The sequence below is a fragment of the Archocentrus centrarchus genome, chromosome 4 (assembly GCF_007364275.1).
Source record: "Archocentrus centrarchus isolate MPI-CPG fArcCen1 chromosome 4, fArcCen1, whole genome shotgun sequence".
Taxonomy (NCBI): Eukaryota; Metazoa; Chordata; class Actinopteri; order Cichliformes; family Cichlidae; genus Archocentrus; species Archocentrus centrarchus.
This window is the reverse complement of record NC_044349.1, coordinates 15,341,658-15,356,589: the sequence shown is the minus strand read 5'-3', so window position 1 is coordinate 15,356,589 and position 14,932 is coordinate 15,341,658. Positions and strand designations below refer to the sequence as shown.

The window sequence follows — 14,932 nt, the reverse complement described above, 5'->3', positions numbered from 1 at the left end:
TTTTTATGGCAGGTATATCTGAAAAATAAACACTAGTTCATATCTTGATGGCTAGTCAAGGCCTAGGACTAACAAACCTTTGCCTGGTCCTGTGGATTTGAAATTCTGATTTCTGAATTAGAATGTCATTCTTTTCTTTTCGAATTGTTACATGCTTTAAGGCCACTTGTTCTGAGTAGTTGGATTGCAAAGCAGAGTCCAGTTCATATCATTTATCCTCATGCCCTTGTAGCTGAGCAAACCTGGCTTTGCGTGTGTTAGAGCAGGATAATATTGCATTGTTCCTAATGAAGCCTTTTATAGCTTTCCATAGGATTCTGGGGTCCTCCAACGATGGAGGACCGTTTAGGAAAAAGCTCCTGGCAGAATCTTGGGATAACTTCTGCCTCCTCCTCAAAGCCCATTATCCTGCAAAACAAAGGGGTTTGAGAGATTAAATTTCAAAATCAAAACAAACAAACAAAAAAAAAACATATGGCCACATGAGCAGAAAAACTGATGTAAAAGTGTCAGTGGTCAAGTAAATAAAAAATCAATACACTCACGTGTACCACAGGGGGGGAAAATGAATTAAAAATAGAATCACTCTCATATAAAAATGAGAAGTAGTCTTTTTAGACTCTGCTGCCCCCCCTTTCCAAAAAGTCACAGCATAAGCTTTAACCAACCCACATCTAACGTCAACCCAACACCACCTTAAATATGCCTCTGAATCACTGAAGCCCTGTTATAGCAGCAGTGGGGATTCAGACATGCACCCGCAGGCTTACAAGCAGCACTAAGGCTTAGATATAAAAATCGCCTATAAATAAGCTTAATTAAAATACCATTTGCAGTTATAACAAAATATGTACACAAAACATTTGTGTGTGTATATTATGGATGTCTGACCTCTGATGAGCTTGGCACTAGTGTCCTCATTGACCTTGGCCACATTTATGATTGTGCAGGCTTGCTGGGCGTAGCGTAGGGTGCTCAGGCTCTCCTCCACATTGGTGCCAGCCGGGCTCAGCGTGGCGATCGTGGCCGTCTTGGAGTTACCACCGAGGCTCTCCTTCAACAGCCTGCAGGTGACAAGAGGCAAAAACAGTTTCTGTGATTGCTGACATTTTATTAATAAAGAACAATTAAGCCGGATTACAAATAAAAGAATCGTGCATAAGCACGCTGTTCCCTCACCATGTAAGGACAGAGTCTCTGTAAGGTATGAAGACTTTCTTCTTGGTCAGTGCTTGCTCTGATATGGCAGAGATGACCTTTCCGAGGGTTAGCAGGGATTTGTTAATTCTAGCTCCCACCTACAATGACAGAAAGAGACCATCTTGAATAAAATAAGAGTATTCTGTCCCCTGCGTCTATAGCTTTACACAAAATGACAGACAGCTAAACAGATGTATTTGGCACTGAAAGCTTTGAATGATGATTCAGACATGGAAGTAAGGTTTACTTGTTTATCTTCATCAGCATGTATTCTTACAGTGCTTTTCCAGAAACGTGTGAAACTGAAAATAAGTACAAAAAAGAAATGTATTCAATACAAATAAAGGTTACATGTTCATCACTCTAATAAGACAGATAGTTACACTACACACAACCCAGGATTTAGCATCTCTTTATAATCATCTTGAAATATGAAGCAAAGCAACAAAATATTCAGCAATCTTTATCTGTAAAGATGAAACACAATATAAACTTACAAACAAAGCTTCTCCACGGCATAACACAGCAGGATGCAGACGGATAAAAAGAAGAGCTCTAATACAGATGACTGTGCAAAATCCCCATACTGAAGTAACACCACACAAACATGTGATCCAAAACAACCAATAGAAACGAACATCATTCAAGTTACAGTAAATTAGACTGACTGCACTCTTTAAGTTAACCACTAGGGGGTGGTAAAATGCTCCCATCTTCCACACAACATCACAAAGGGGCCTCTTTCCCACCAACAGGGTTCCGGAGCCCGTGCCGTAATTTGAACCGTTAGGGGCTCGACACACGGGGAGCGACGTCGCTCGCTCTCCATTCATTTCCTATGGAGCTTGTGCGATGAGGCGACAATCGCTTGCCCTCCTCCAGCTAAGCGACCGGCGACGTTCGTGCATGTGAAATTTCGAGCTCGTACACGTAGACGTGCACACGCGACCAGGCGACGCGACACAACAAAGTTGGAAAATGTTCTACTTTTGTCGCTGTCGCGTGGCACTAAACCAATCAGCAAGAGTTTCATTGACTGACCAATGAGCGAAGAGTATGCTACACACTGCAGTCTGCAACCACTTTCAGCAGGAAGGAAAGCATCGTTTTAGCTGTGTTTGACTTTCCTATATTATATGACACTTCACGCAGTGATTATCGAGTTAAACATAAAAGGCAGCCATATGAGAACGTGTTGGTGCAAGACTAACGTTAAACAGACGGATAGAGAGGACTTTTGTGCTAATATAGGATGAACGCGAGGTTGTCTTTTTCTTTTGTAGAGGAGACTTAACAGCAAGATTTCTGTCAGTTCCAATAAAATCTTCAGACTCCTCATCTTTATTCCCGTGTCTGACACGGACTGCTTTGAAAATGTCTAAATCCCTCCAGTTTCATAACCAATCACATTTCTTGGAGACGAGTGACGTAAGAGCGCGATTCGCAAAGCTGCCGTCGCTATCGCGTCCCGTGTGTTCGGTTTCACCCCAGTGGCGATGCGACCCATTCGTCGCTGTCGTTTGTCGCTCCCCGTGTGTCGAGCCCATTAGGCGGGTTTTCCACCGCCGACGTGCTCGGCTGAAAAACGGGTTCAATTCCGGCCCCGCAAACTAGCTGGTCTGGAACCAGGAACGCGTGCCGAAAGCGGCAGAGGGGCGTGACTCTGCCGTCTCAACATCAAGTTTTCTACCATATTACATGTGTATTACATGAGAAAAGCGAAGCGATTTTCACGGCTGTGAATTAGGGGCTCGACACACGGGGAGCGACGTCGCTCGCTCTCCATTCATTTCCTATGGAGCTTGTGCGATGAGGCGACAATCGCTTGCCCTCCTCCAGCTAAGCGACCGGCGACGTTCGTGCATGTGAAATTTCGAGCTCGTACACGTAGACGTGCACACGCGACCAGGCGACGCGACACAACAAAGTTGGAAAATGTTCTACTTTTGTCGCTGTCGCGTGGCACTAAACCAATCAGCAAGAGTTTCATTGACTGACCAATGAGCGAAGAGTATGCTACACACTGCAGTCTGCAACCACTTTCAGCAGGAAGGAAAGCATCGTTTTAGCTGTGTTTGACTTTCCTATGTTATATGACACTTCACGCAGTGATTATCGAGTTACACATAAAAGGCAGCCATATGAGAACGTGTTGGTGCAAGACTAACGTTAAACAGACGGATAGAGAGGACTTTTGTGCTAATATAGGATGAACGCGAGGTTGTCTTTTTCTTTTGTAGCGGAGCCTTAACAGCAAGATTTCTGTCAGTTCAAATAAAATCTTCAGACTCCTCATCTTTATTGCCGTGTCTGACACGGACTGCTTTGAAAATGTCTAAATCCCTCCAGTTTCATAACCAATCACATTTCTTGGAGACGAGTGACGTAAGAGCGCGATTCGCAAAGCTGCCGTCGCTATCGCGTCCCGTGTGTTCGGTTTCACCCCAGTGGCGATGCGACCCATTCGTCGCTGTCGTTTGTCGCTCCCCATGTGTCGAGCCCATTAAGCGTTTCGCCGGTTCATTGGGAACAGCACAGGAACTTGCTCCGGCTCCGGAACCTCGGCGGTGGGAAAGTAGCAGGGTGAACAAACAAACTCAGTGCAAATAAACCTCAGCCTTCTGAAACAGAAGGCATTATAATTTACAAATCACAACACGAACATATTAATGGAGTGGTTCATCTAAAAATCACAGCCTGCCATAATCAAGGAAACAATATTTTTTTATAACCATTGTTAATTAAAGTGATGATTAACTGCTTAATGACTTCTGTTGAGCATTTTATTTCATTACTTGAGGTTCAATGTCATGAAATCACAAAAAGAGGTCTCTTATTGGAGCAGCAATAACCACAGACAGTAATGTCTGTGTGTACCCTGAGTCGGTCTCCAGTGGTCTGGGCAGAGTGGTAACGTTCGCTGCCTGCCAGATCGATCAGGTTGATCCTGCTGATGATACTATGGTCATGTTCCTCTCCTTCCATAAGCAAGCTCAGTCTGCACGCACACACACAGACCGACAGACAAAAGGACTCATAAGCACTTAGCATATGATTCATGTGTTGCTCCTGTGTTAACTTTAAAGTTGTGTAATTTGTATTATTTTCAGCTGAAAACTTCAAAAAAAGAAAATGAGGTATAACATCAAGTGATAGTTTTTTTAAAGCAGTGTTGGGTTTTTTTCTGTTTGTTTGGATATGAGGCCAAAAACATATGGTGGCATGTGTAGTACATCATTAAGAGACCTTAATCTGGGTCACAACCAAGGTGAACACAGGGTGAGATCTGGAGCTCTTGTCATTCATTCCTGTGGCTGCTGTGGCTCTCTGCTTATTACTGAGCTTCAGCCAGCCCTAAAAATAAAGAGGAAGAAAAGGTTGCAGGGCGGGGAATACCAGAGCATGGGCGTGCGTCCTGAGGTTCCCAAGTGTCGAAGGGCGAGCAGGCAGGCAGGTTGGTGGTTTGCTCCAAGAGGGAAAATGATCCGAAACAACCAGTAGCACAGAGCAAAAATGCAAAGTCCTTCAGTCCACTTGCCAAGAAATCATGGAACCAGGGAATACAACAGTTGAGCATAGGTAATTAAATCACTGAGAGTGGGTGCTTAGACTGCCTGATTACCACAGAAGTGTGACGATATTCTGGCAGAGTGGATGACCTCGCTGCTCCTTAAATACTGTGGCGTGATGAAGACCAGGTGTGAGTAGCTGAAACTCCACCTGCTGGAAAAACCCTGCCCAGCCAGAAGGGACACAGAAAGCACCCCACACCATGACACTAACTAAGGCTTAGATATAAACAGGGTTCGTACACCTTTTCTAGGATCAAATTCAAGCACTTTTGAAGCACTTTCAAGGTCCATTTTCAGGTTTTCCAGCACATTAAGGGGTCATTCACAATTATCAACATTTTCCAAAGTATACAAAGAATACTCTTTTTCATATATATAAAAAAATAAGTGAAGCCTCAAACTTTTATAAAACACAAATGTATTATTTCACCAATGTCAATATCGCTACACAGTATTTACCATATTTACACAGCACTGTAATCCACTTCTGTAGCCTCCTCTTCTTTTTCCTCTGCTGATTCCACAGAGTGGCTGCAGGTCTCTTTCTAAGACACCTTCAACCTAAAGAAAGACAGACAGAGAGAGACAGACAGACAGACAGAGAGAGACAGAAACTCCCCCTGCAGGTGCAGAAAGCCAAATATTTTTCCTTTTTTTAATAACCTGTCCTGTCTGGCAGCTTTTGCAATCAGAATCTGATCTGAATGCATTGTTGTGCCAAACACATTTGCATTTCCAAGATGAGCTCTAGAAACTCTATAAAGCTCCTCCTGTGTTTTTCTTCTATTTATTCATTACACACACACACACGTAGGAGAAAGAACACAGAAGGCATCATCAGGCAAAGATGGGCACAATTTTGAACTTCACTGTACTTTAAAATATTTTATCATTACAAAATATTCAAATGCTGATATCTGCACTGCCCCCCCCCCCCCCCCCCCCCCATAAAAAACATTTTATTAGTTTCTTTTTATGTTAGATATTTTAGATCAATCACACCAGTTTCACAGTCGTCTCATGTGACCCTAAAGTCTTTCCCCAGAAGGCGTTTGGCTTGTCCATGTGGGCAGCTGCAGATTTCAGTCGAGCTTGAAGGTATTGATTTAACTAATTTAATAACTTCAGGGTTCGTACAACTTTTCCAGGATCAAATTCAAGCATGACATTTAATTTCTCCTGGTTCTGTGGTATTTTAATGTAATAGGAAGTATTAAAAACACATCCTGGTGGAAATCTTGGTATCAAATATACTCTTGCCTATCTATTAAAACATTGTACTGCACTGCATGTATGCAAAATGTACATGCCGCCACACTGCACACAGTGGCAGTACAGCAATTTACAATGGTATGTAAAAGTTTGGGCACCCCTGATAATTTTCATGATTTTCCTTTATAAATCATTGAATCAGAATCAGAATCAGAATCAGAATCTTTATTGTCATTGTACACAGAAGTTGCACAACGAAATTTAAAATGCATTCCTTTCTAGGTGCCTCAGACAATAAATAATAAAATAACAAAAATATGAGTGATAAAAATGATTACTAAAATACAGTGCACAATAGTAAATTAAGACGAATCTAGCCCCAATACACACACCAACGCACGCACACAGTCAGCACTACCACCCCACATCACTGTCCATTTAACCACACAGAGTTCAGTTCAATGATAGCCCTGGCATAAAAGCTGTTCCTCAGTCTGTTTGTTCTGGCCTTCATTGTCCTGAAACGTCTGCCTGATGGCAGTAGCTGAAACAAGGAGTGTCCAGGGTGTGAGGGGTCCTGGAGGATGTTCTGTGCCCTCCTCTGGCAGCGGGCATTGAACAGTTCCTGGAGGGAGGGCAGGGGACAGCCTATGATCTTTTGAGCCGTGTTGATGATTCGCTGGAGTGTTTTCCTGTCTGCTGCTGTGCAGCTGTTGAACCACACGCACAGACAGTAGGTCAGGATGCTCTCTACACAGCAACGGTAGAAGGACACCAGCAGATTCTGGGTCAGATAGTTGCTCCTAAGAACCCTCAGGAAATGCAGTCTCTGTTGGGCCTTCCTGACAATGCTGGTCGTATTGATACTCCAGGTCAAATCATCCTGCAGATGTACTCCCAGGAACCTAAAATCTGAAACCAGCTCCACTTCATCCCCCTCGATGAACAGAGGTTGAATGACATGTGTTGTCCTCCTAAAGTCTACTACCATCTCCTTTGTCTTAGTGGTGTTCAGGATCAAGTTATTCTCACTGCACCACCTTGACAGCTGCTGCACCTCGTCCCGGTATGCTGACTCATCCCCGCCTGATATGAGCCCCACCACAGTGGTGTCATCCGCAAACTTAATGATGCAGTTACTAGCATGTATGGAAGTGCAGTCATGTGTGTAGAGGGTGAAGAGTAGGGGACTCAGCACACAGCCCTGTGGAGAGCCGGTGCTGAGGCTGATGGCTGAAGAGAGGTGGGGACCTACTCTTACCCTCTGGGAACGGTCTGTCAGGAAGTCCTTGATCCAAAGACAGGTGGAGCGTGGTATCCCCAGATCTGACAGTTTAGTCACCAGTCTGCCAGGAAGGATGGTGTTAAACGCCGAGCTGAAGTCCACAAAGAGCAGCCGAGCGTAGTTCCCCCCCTGCTCCAGGTGGTTGTTTGGATCAGCAGTTTCAGTTAAATCTATCATATAGCAGATGAACACAGTGATATTTGAGAAGTGAAATAAAGTTTATAGGATTTACAGAAAGTGTGCAATAGTTATTTAAACAAAATTAGGCATCTGCAGGATTCTTATCAGTGTGGACATACTCCCACTGTTCGAGAATCTCCTTATCCGTTCCACCCTGTTGCTAAAGTACACATAAAACCTCCTGCATAAAACCCAACATAACGTTTTCCTTCCTCACCTTGAGATAAGCCACAGCCACAATGGCCTTTGTGGAAACATCTGAGAAGATGTGAATCTCTGTACGTCTCTGTACATAAATTTCAAAAGTTAAAACATTTTTAGGTTTATTAATAAAGAACAATTAAGCAGGATTACAAATAAAGGAATTGTGTACAAACATGCTGTTTCCTCACCATGTAAGGACAGAGTCTCTGTAAGGTATGAAGACTTTCTTCTTGGTCAGTGCTTGCTCTGATATGGCAGCGATGACCTTTCCAAGGGTTAGCAGGGATTTGTTAATGCTAGCGCCTTCCTACAATGACAGAAAGAGACCATCTTGAATAAAATAAGAGTATTATGTCCCCTGCGTCTGTAGCTTTACACAAAGTGACAGACAGCTAAACAGATGTATTTGGCACTGAAAGCATTGAATGATGATTCAGACGTGGAAGTAACTGGAAGAAACTTGTGAAACTAAAAATGAGTGCAAAGAAGAAATGCATTCAATGCAAATAAAGGTTACATGTTCATCCCTCTAATAAGGCAGATACAGTAATCCCTCGCTACTTCGCGGACTCGCTGTTTCGCGGGTTTTCAATCAATATTAGTGTAAAATATTTACCGCGTTATTTTCGCTGTTTCGCGGGTTTTTGCGGTACTCGTTCTTCACATGCGTAGTACGTGTTGTACAGTAATGTATATATTTGGTGTATGAGTGTGTGGGGAGGGTTTATGAAAACTTATAATAGTGTATAACTACTAAAATAATGTGGATTTTCACTTATCGCGGGTGGTCCTGGAACGTAACACCCGCGTTAAGTGAGGGATTACAGTAGTTACACTACACATGACAACCCAGGATTTAGCATCTCTTTATAATCATCTTTAAATATGAAGCAAAGCAACAAAATATTCATTAATCTTTATCTGTAAAGATGAAACACAATATAAACTTACAAACAAAGCTTCTCCACCGCATAACAGAGCAGGATGCAGATGGATAAAAAGAAGAGGTCTAATACAGCTCACTGTGCAAAATACCCATACTGAATAGTGATGGGTCGGTCGCGAACGATCCGGCTCTAAGAGCCGGCTCTTTGAAGTGAACGACGGGAGCCAGCTCCTGGTAGTGAGCCGTTTCTTTTTTCTTTTCGTTGGTGTCCTTTTTTTTTGTTTTTTGTTTTTTTGTGGAAGCCGCACGTGATTGGTTGAAATGAATGGTAGCATATGATCGTCTATACTGAGCGGGAGGGGAGGGTCCACCGACACACTGCGCAGTGAGTAAACAAACACCAGAGAGATAAGATAAGATAGTGTTTATTTGTCACATGCACAGTTATACACAGTACAATGCACAGTGAAATGTATTTTGTACCTGCAACCATATATACACACACATATAAATAAGAAGAATAAAAATTAAAAAAAAGTAATTCACACTATACACTATACTCTATATACTATACACTATACACACTTTTTAAATTATAATATTTACAATGTGCAATAATGGTCCAGTTAGGGCTCAGAGTTGAACAGACGGATGGCTTGTGGGTAAAAACTCTTCTTCAACCTTTCAGTCTTAGTCCTCAGGCAGCGGTAACGCCGGCCTGATGGGAGCAGGGAGAAGAGAGAGTGTCCGGGGTGGCTGGGCTGTTTTAGGATCTTCATGGCCCTCAGCCTGCACTGCTTGGTGTAAATGTCCTGCAGGTTGGGGAGGGTGGTTCTGATGGTCCGTTCAGCTGAACGAACCACCCTTTTTAGGGCCATGAAGTCCTGCTTGGTGCAGTTTCCCATCCAGGTGGTGATGCTCCCACGCATGATGCTCTCGATGGTGCAGGTGTAAAAGTTCCTGAGCACCTTGAGTGGGAGCTTGAAGTCTCTCAGCCGCCTGAGGAGGTAGAGACGCTGTCTGGCCTTCTTCACAGTGATGTTTATGTGATGAGTCCAGGACAGGTCCTGTGAGATGGTCACTCCCAGGTATTTGAAAGTGTCCACTCTTTCCACCTCAGCACCACTGATGACAAGTGGATGGTAGTCCCTCTGCTGCTTCCTGCTGAAGTCCACAATCAGTTCCTTTGTTTTGCTGACGTTGAGCAGGAGGTGGTTCTCCTGGCACCAGTTCTCCAGGCGGGAGACCTCTCTCCTGTAGGCTGTCTCCTCATTGTGAGAGATTAGTCCCACAACAGCAGTGTCGTCAGCAAACTTGATGATGATGTTGGACTCTGACGTGGCCTCGCAGTCATGGGTGTACAGTGAGTACAGCAGAGGGCTGAACACACAGCCTTGGGGGGATCCAGTGTTGAGGGTGAGGGAGGATGAGGTGAGGTGACCCACTCGTACCACCTGTGGTCTGCTGGTCAGGAAGCTGTGAACCCACCTGCACAGGGATGGGCCCAGGCCCAGGTCCAGCAGCTTAGAGACCGGCCTGGAGGGAACTATGGTGTTGAATGCTGAGCTGTAATCTACAAACAGCACTCTCACATAATTCCCCTTACCAGTGTCTATGTGTGAAAGGGTCTTGTGGAGGAGGAAGGATATGGCGTCATCTGTGGATCTGTCTGGCCGGTATGCAAACTGTAGTGGGTCGAGGGTGGTGGGCAGTGAGGAGGTGATGAATGTCTTGATGAGTCTTTCAAAACACTTCATCACCACAGAGGTGAGTGCTATGGGCCTGAAGTCATTGGGGCTGCTGGGGTGTGGTTTCTTTGGGACAGGGACTATGATGGACTTTTTAAAGCAGGTGGGAATCACACACAGTTTCAGTGAGAGGTTGAATATCAGTGTAAACACAGGTGCCAGCTGGTCAGCGCAGGTCTTAAGGACACGTCCACTAATACCGTCTGGTCCAGCCGCTTTCCTAGTGTTTACACGTCTAAACGCCCTCCTCACGTCGCGCTCCGTCACAGTGAGTGTCTCCGCCCCTCCGGCCGGGAGCGCAGCGGGCTGTCGGCTTCCCGACTCAAAGCGCGCAAAGAAGATGTTGAGTTCATCAGCCAGAGAAGCGTCGGCACTCACCGGGTGTGTGTGGTGCTTTGTAGTCCGTGATGGTGCGTAGTCCCTGCCACAGTCCCCTGGGGTCAGACTGTTGTAGTTGCTGTTCCAGTCTGCGGCCGTAGCGATGTTTAGCCTCTTTCACCGCTCTGCGGACGTTGTATGATGCAACCTTGTAGTCCTCCATGTTCCCAGAGGCAAGGCCGGAGTTGTAGGCAACGGTGCGGGACCTCAGGGCGTCGCGGACAGATTTATCCACCCACGGCTTCTGGTTGGGAAAAGTCCTGATGGTCCTCCTAAGTGAAGTGTCTTCAACAACTTTCCCAATAAATCCCACAACAGTTTCCGTAAACTCCTCGATGTCTCCGCCCGCGCTGCTGCGAAACATGTCCCAGTCGGTTGAATCCAACGCACCCTGCAGAGCGGCCTCTGTTTGATCAGACCACCGTGTCCCTTCTCTCACAGCAGGGGGTTCCTGCCTGAGCCGTTGTTTGTATTTCGGCATGAGAAAGACAGAGGTGTGGTCAGACTTCCCAAAAGGCGGAAGAGGCTTTGCTTTGTAGCCATCTTTGAATGGAGAATAGCAGTGGTCTAGGGTCCTCTCTCCTCTGGTGGGGCAGTCAATGTGTTGAATCAATTCCGGTATCAGCTTTTTCAAGTTTGCACTGTTAAAGTCCCCGGCTACGATGAGAGCCGCATCACGCTGGTTAGCCTGATAGGTGGAAATAGCCTCATGTAGCTCGGATAGTGCAGTGTTTGTGTCCGCCTGAGGTGGAATATAGACGGCGCTGAAGATGACCGAAGTGAACTCGCGGGGCAGGTAGTGGGGGCGGCATTTCAGGGTTAGGAGCTCCAGGTTAGGTGAACATGATTGTTTCAGAAGGACAACATTCCTACTGTCACACCAGTTGTTATTAATCATTAGGCACACACCTCCTCCTCTTGATTTTCCAGACTCACTCGTTCTGTCCGTGCGATGAACACTGAAGAACTCCGACGGCTGTACGGCGTGGTCCGGTATGAGGGGGGTCAGCCATGTCTCCGTGAGACAGATGATGTTGCAGTCCCTTATGTCCCTCTGAAACTGTATCCTGGCCCTGAGTTCGTCCAGCTTGTTATCCAGTGACTGGACATTAGCCAACAGGATGCTCGGCAGTGGCGTTTGGTGCGCTCTGCGCCTCAGCCTCTCTCTTACGCCGGCTCTTTTCCCTCGGGGCCTTGTCCGTGACCTGGGTGCTCCGCGTCCTTTGTTTGAGCTGGCCCACTGGAAACGCTGGATCTCCCGAGGCCAAGTCGGGTCGGGAGAAAAAGGTGTCAGAATACAGCCAGAGTGCTGTATTCTGATATTAAAAAGAGTCTGTCTGTCATACGTGATATGACACAGAGCAGGCGGAATTACAAAGTCCAAAATTAGAGCTAAACCTAATATATACAAACAAAGCGTAGGAGCAGGTACGACGGCTGCTGACCTCACCAGCGCCATCTTGGAAGGGAGGGGCTCTAGCAAAATGCGCTTGGAGACAGTGTTGCCAAGTCCGCTTATTATAAGTGCCTTTGGGCTTGGTTTTTTTCTAAAGTCGCTTGCAAATCTCATGAGTCGCGGGTTGCGGTTTTTTGGGCTTTTTTTGAACGTCAAGTTGCTTATTTGGGCTTGACTTTCTTTCGGAGTGAAACTCCTTGATTATCTCCCCATAATAAAGCAAAAGAGGAGTAGGTAGTTTGTCCCTTCCAAGCCCCCGTTTCCAGTTGATTGGTCCTGCCCAAGTTGACCGGGCATACACCCAAACACTCATAACAGCCCAAATTGAGGAGGCAGCGTAAGAATGAGCTCCAGTAAGTGGGGAAAATATAGGGAAAAAAATATATAACAAAGAGTGGGAGAAAGAGAGCGCACTTAAAGAATGGATCCAAGCTCAGATGGGAGACAGTGGCGCTAAAAGTGGGTATGCACTATATTAGGGCTGCATAAAACGATTATTTTAGTAATCGAGTATTCTATCGATTATTCCAGCGATTAATCGAGTAATCGGATAAGAAATACTTTTTTTTATTAACAGTTTATCTGCATATTTTAACTTCCGTAATGCAGTTTCTCGCCATGTGAACAAACAGCGGTGAATGGAGCAGCTACAAAGTTCTCTTTTCTTCACCTTAACACTTGCTGATCAGGTGCTTGATGAAGGACCTCCAGCTGTTTCACAGATTTAATGGTGGTTACTAAAAGAAAAAGCTGCTGTTTTGGACGCTGGAAAAACGTTTCTTTTTTCACTACTTGAGCTCACCGTCACAGCTTCGCCTCTTTGCGCTTGCGCAGTTAAAACCGCTGCCTGCTATGAGTGTTTTGAAAAACTAGTGGCTGCGGGAGCCATGGCGCATGTGTGAGTAATGGTGTAATGCTTTGTATTCACAAGCATTCTCGAAAATACGTTTCTACTGCAGGTCTATATTTAGTCACTAATAAGGGATTAAAGTATAAAAAATATTTTGAAGGAGCCCCTCGGTCCTGGGGGGTGGGCCTTCCGGTACCGAACCATCGCTAGTGCTAATGGCCCGCGCTCGCTAGCAAACCAGTTCTGGTAGCTACAGCTGAAGTAATAACAAAAATAGCAGTTGAAATTCTCAGCGAGCACAACACACACAGACACACAGAGAGCAGTGGAGGCGTGGAAATGCATGTCAGCGACAGTTGCCACCCGTCCCGTAAAGTACGGAACCCCGCATGTTATGGAGCCGTATTCCACGGAGTCCCGTAACATACGGGGTTCTGTATTTTACGAGACAGGTGGCAACTCTAGTGATGATCCACTCTGTGTTAAATGAAATCCATCGCAGCGACGGAGAGCTTTTTAGAATGTGTGCTTGTGTATACGTGAGTGATTCACACTCCAGCCCAGTAGGTGGCGGTAATGCAGTTCTATGTTGGTTTGCCAGCCACCAATAAACCCACAAAAAAACGTCAGCACTAATGCTGCTAATGCTAGTGAGGAGCGCCGCTTACACCGAGACAGCTGAGCGCGGCAGACTTTAAACGAAGCATCGACACAGTAAATTTGTGTCGATAAATTTTTAGAATCGATTTAATCGATTTAGTTCAACATGCTAATACAGAGAAGCACCCACAAAAAAAAACTGTGCACCCTTCTCTTCTATGAGGCTAAGAACCATGGGTTTTACTGCTCCAAAACACAATGAGACAAAACAAAGAAGTGAGCTATACTACTATAGAGCTATACTGTTTAAAAGCAGCCTCAGTTTTACACAGTGTTGTGGGTTGCCAGTTGGGCTTCTTTTGGGCTTGTTTTCATAGAGGTGGTTGCTTGTTTCTGTCGCAAGATCTGGCAACACTGCTCGGAGACAGGAAAGAGCCAGAGGAAGTTGCGCGTTACACAGAGGCTACACACGGTGAGGAAAATGAGTGACGGAAAGCATAGCAAAGACTGGACACATTTTAACCTTATACCTCCAAACATGCGTACTTCAAAAGTGCCGGCGTTTGCGGACTTCTGGTCACAAATACCGTAATACCACTACATGACTGTGAAGTGTAATTTCTGAGCGTTTGAATTTTTTCAACAGACAGACAGAGTGTAGACTGCAAATTTAAAATTTAATATCGAGCAGGCTGCACAAACAACCTACATAGGTATACTGTATATGAACTGTTCACCCCTCAGTGTAATTAGAAGAACAAAACAGGGCAGGTCATCAGGCAGGAGAAACAGGATCAACTCCTCAAAGGCCCTTGTTTTTTCTGATTTCCAATCTTTTGTTTTATAATTTGTATTTGGAGCACTCTATTATATGTTGAGTATATAAAGAAATGTTTGATATAGGCCTAATGTATGTTTTTACATTAGTAATTCATTTAATAATTAAATCTAAGGAGCCATTTGGGAGCCGAAAGAGCCGGCTTTTCTTTGGGAGCCGAGCCTAAAAAGCCGGCTCTCTGAAAAGAGCCGGAATTCCCATCACTAATACAGGCACGTAGAGGCCACACACAATACTGAGCCTAATTTTGACTTGTTTTAAGGACATTACATCAAAGTTGGATCAGCCTGTAGTGTGTTTTTCCACTTTAATTTTGTGTGTGACTCCAAATCCAGGTTTCCACTGGTTAATAAATTTGATTTCCATTGATGATTTTTATGTGATTATTGTTGTCAGCACATTCAACTTTGTACAGAACAAAGTATTCAATGAGAATATTTCATTCATTCAGATCTAGGATGTGTTATTTGAGTGTTCCCTTTATTTTTTTGAGCAGTGTATTTTTTCATTTGTTAAGGAACTG

General features: G+C 44.8%; 1 protein-coding gene across 1 annotated transcript; it reads right to left on the bottom strand.

Annotated features, from left to right (window-relative positions):
* Nucleotides 1–279: 279 nt before the first annotated feature.
* Nucleotides 280–1,947, bottom strand: LOC115779007 (kinesin-like protein KIF14). The gene is made up of 5 exons (XM_030727427.1): nt 1,698–1,947; nt 1,448–1,502; nt 1,180–1,298; nt 892–1,064; nt 280–408 (listed from the first exon to the last, which is right to left on the bottom strand). The coding sequence occupies exons 1-5, from the start codon at nt 1,841–1,843 to the stop codon at nt 404–406; spliced, it is 498 nt and encodes a 165-aa protein (XP_030583287.1). The 5' UTR covers nt 1,844–1,947; the 3' UTR covers nt 280–403.
* Nucleotides 1,948–14,932: the final 12,985 nt, after the last annotated feature.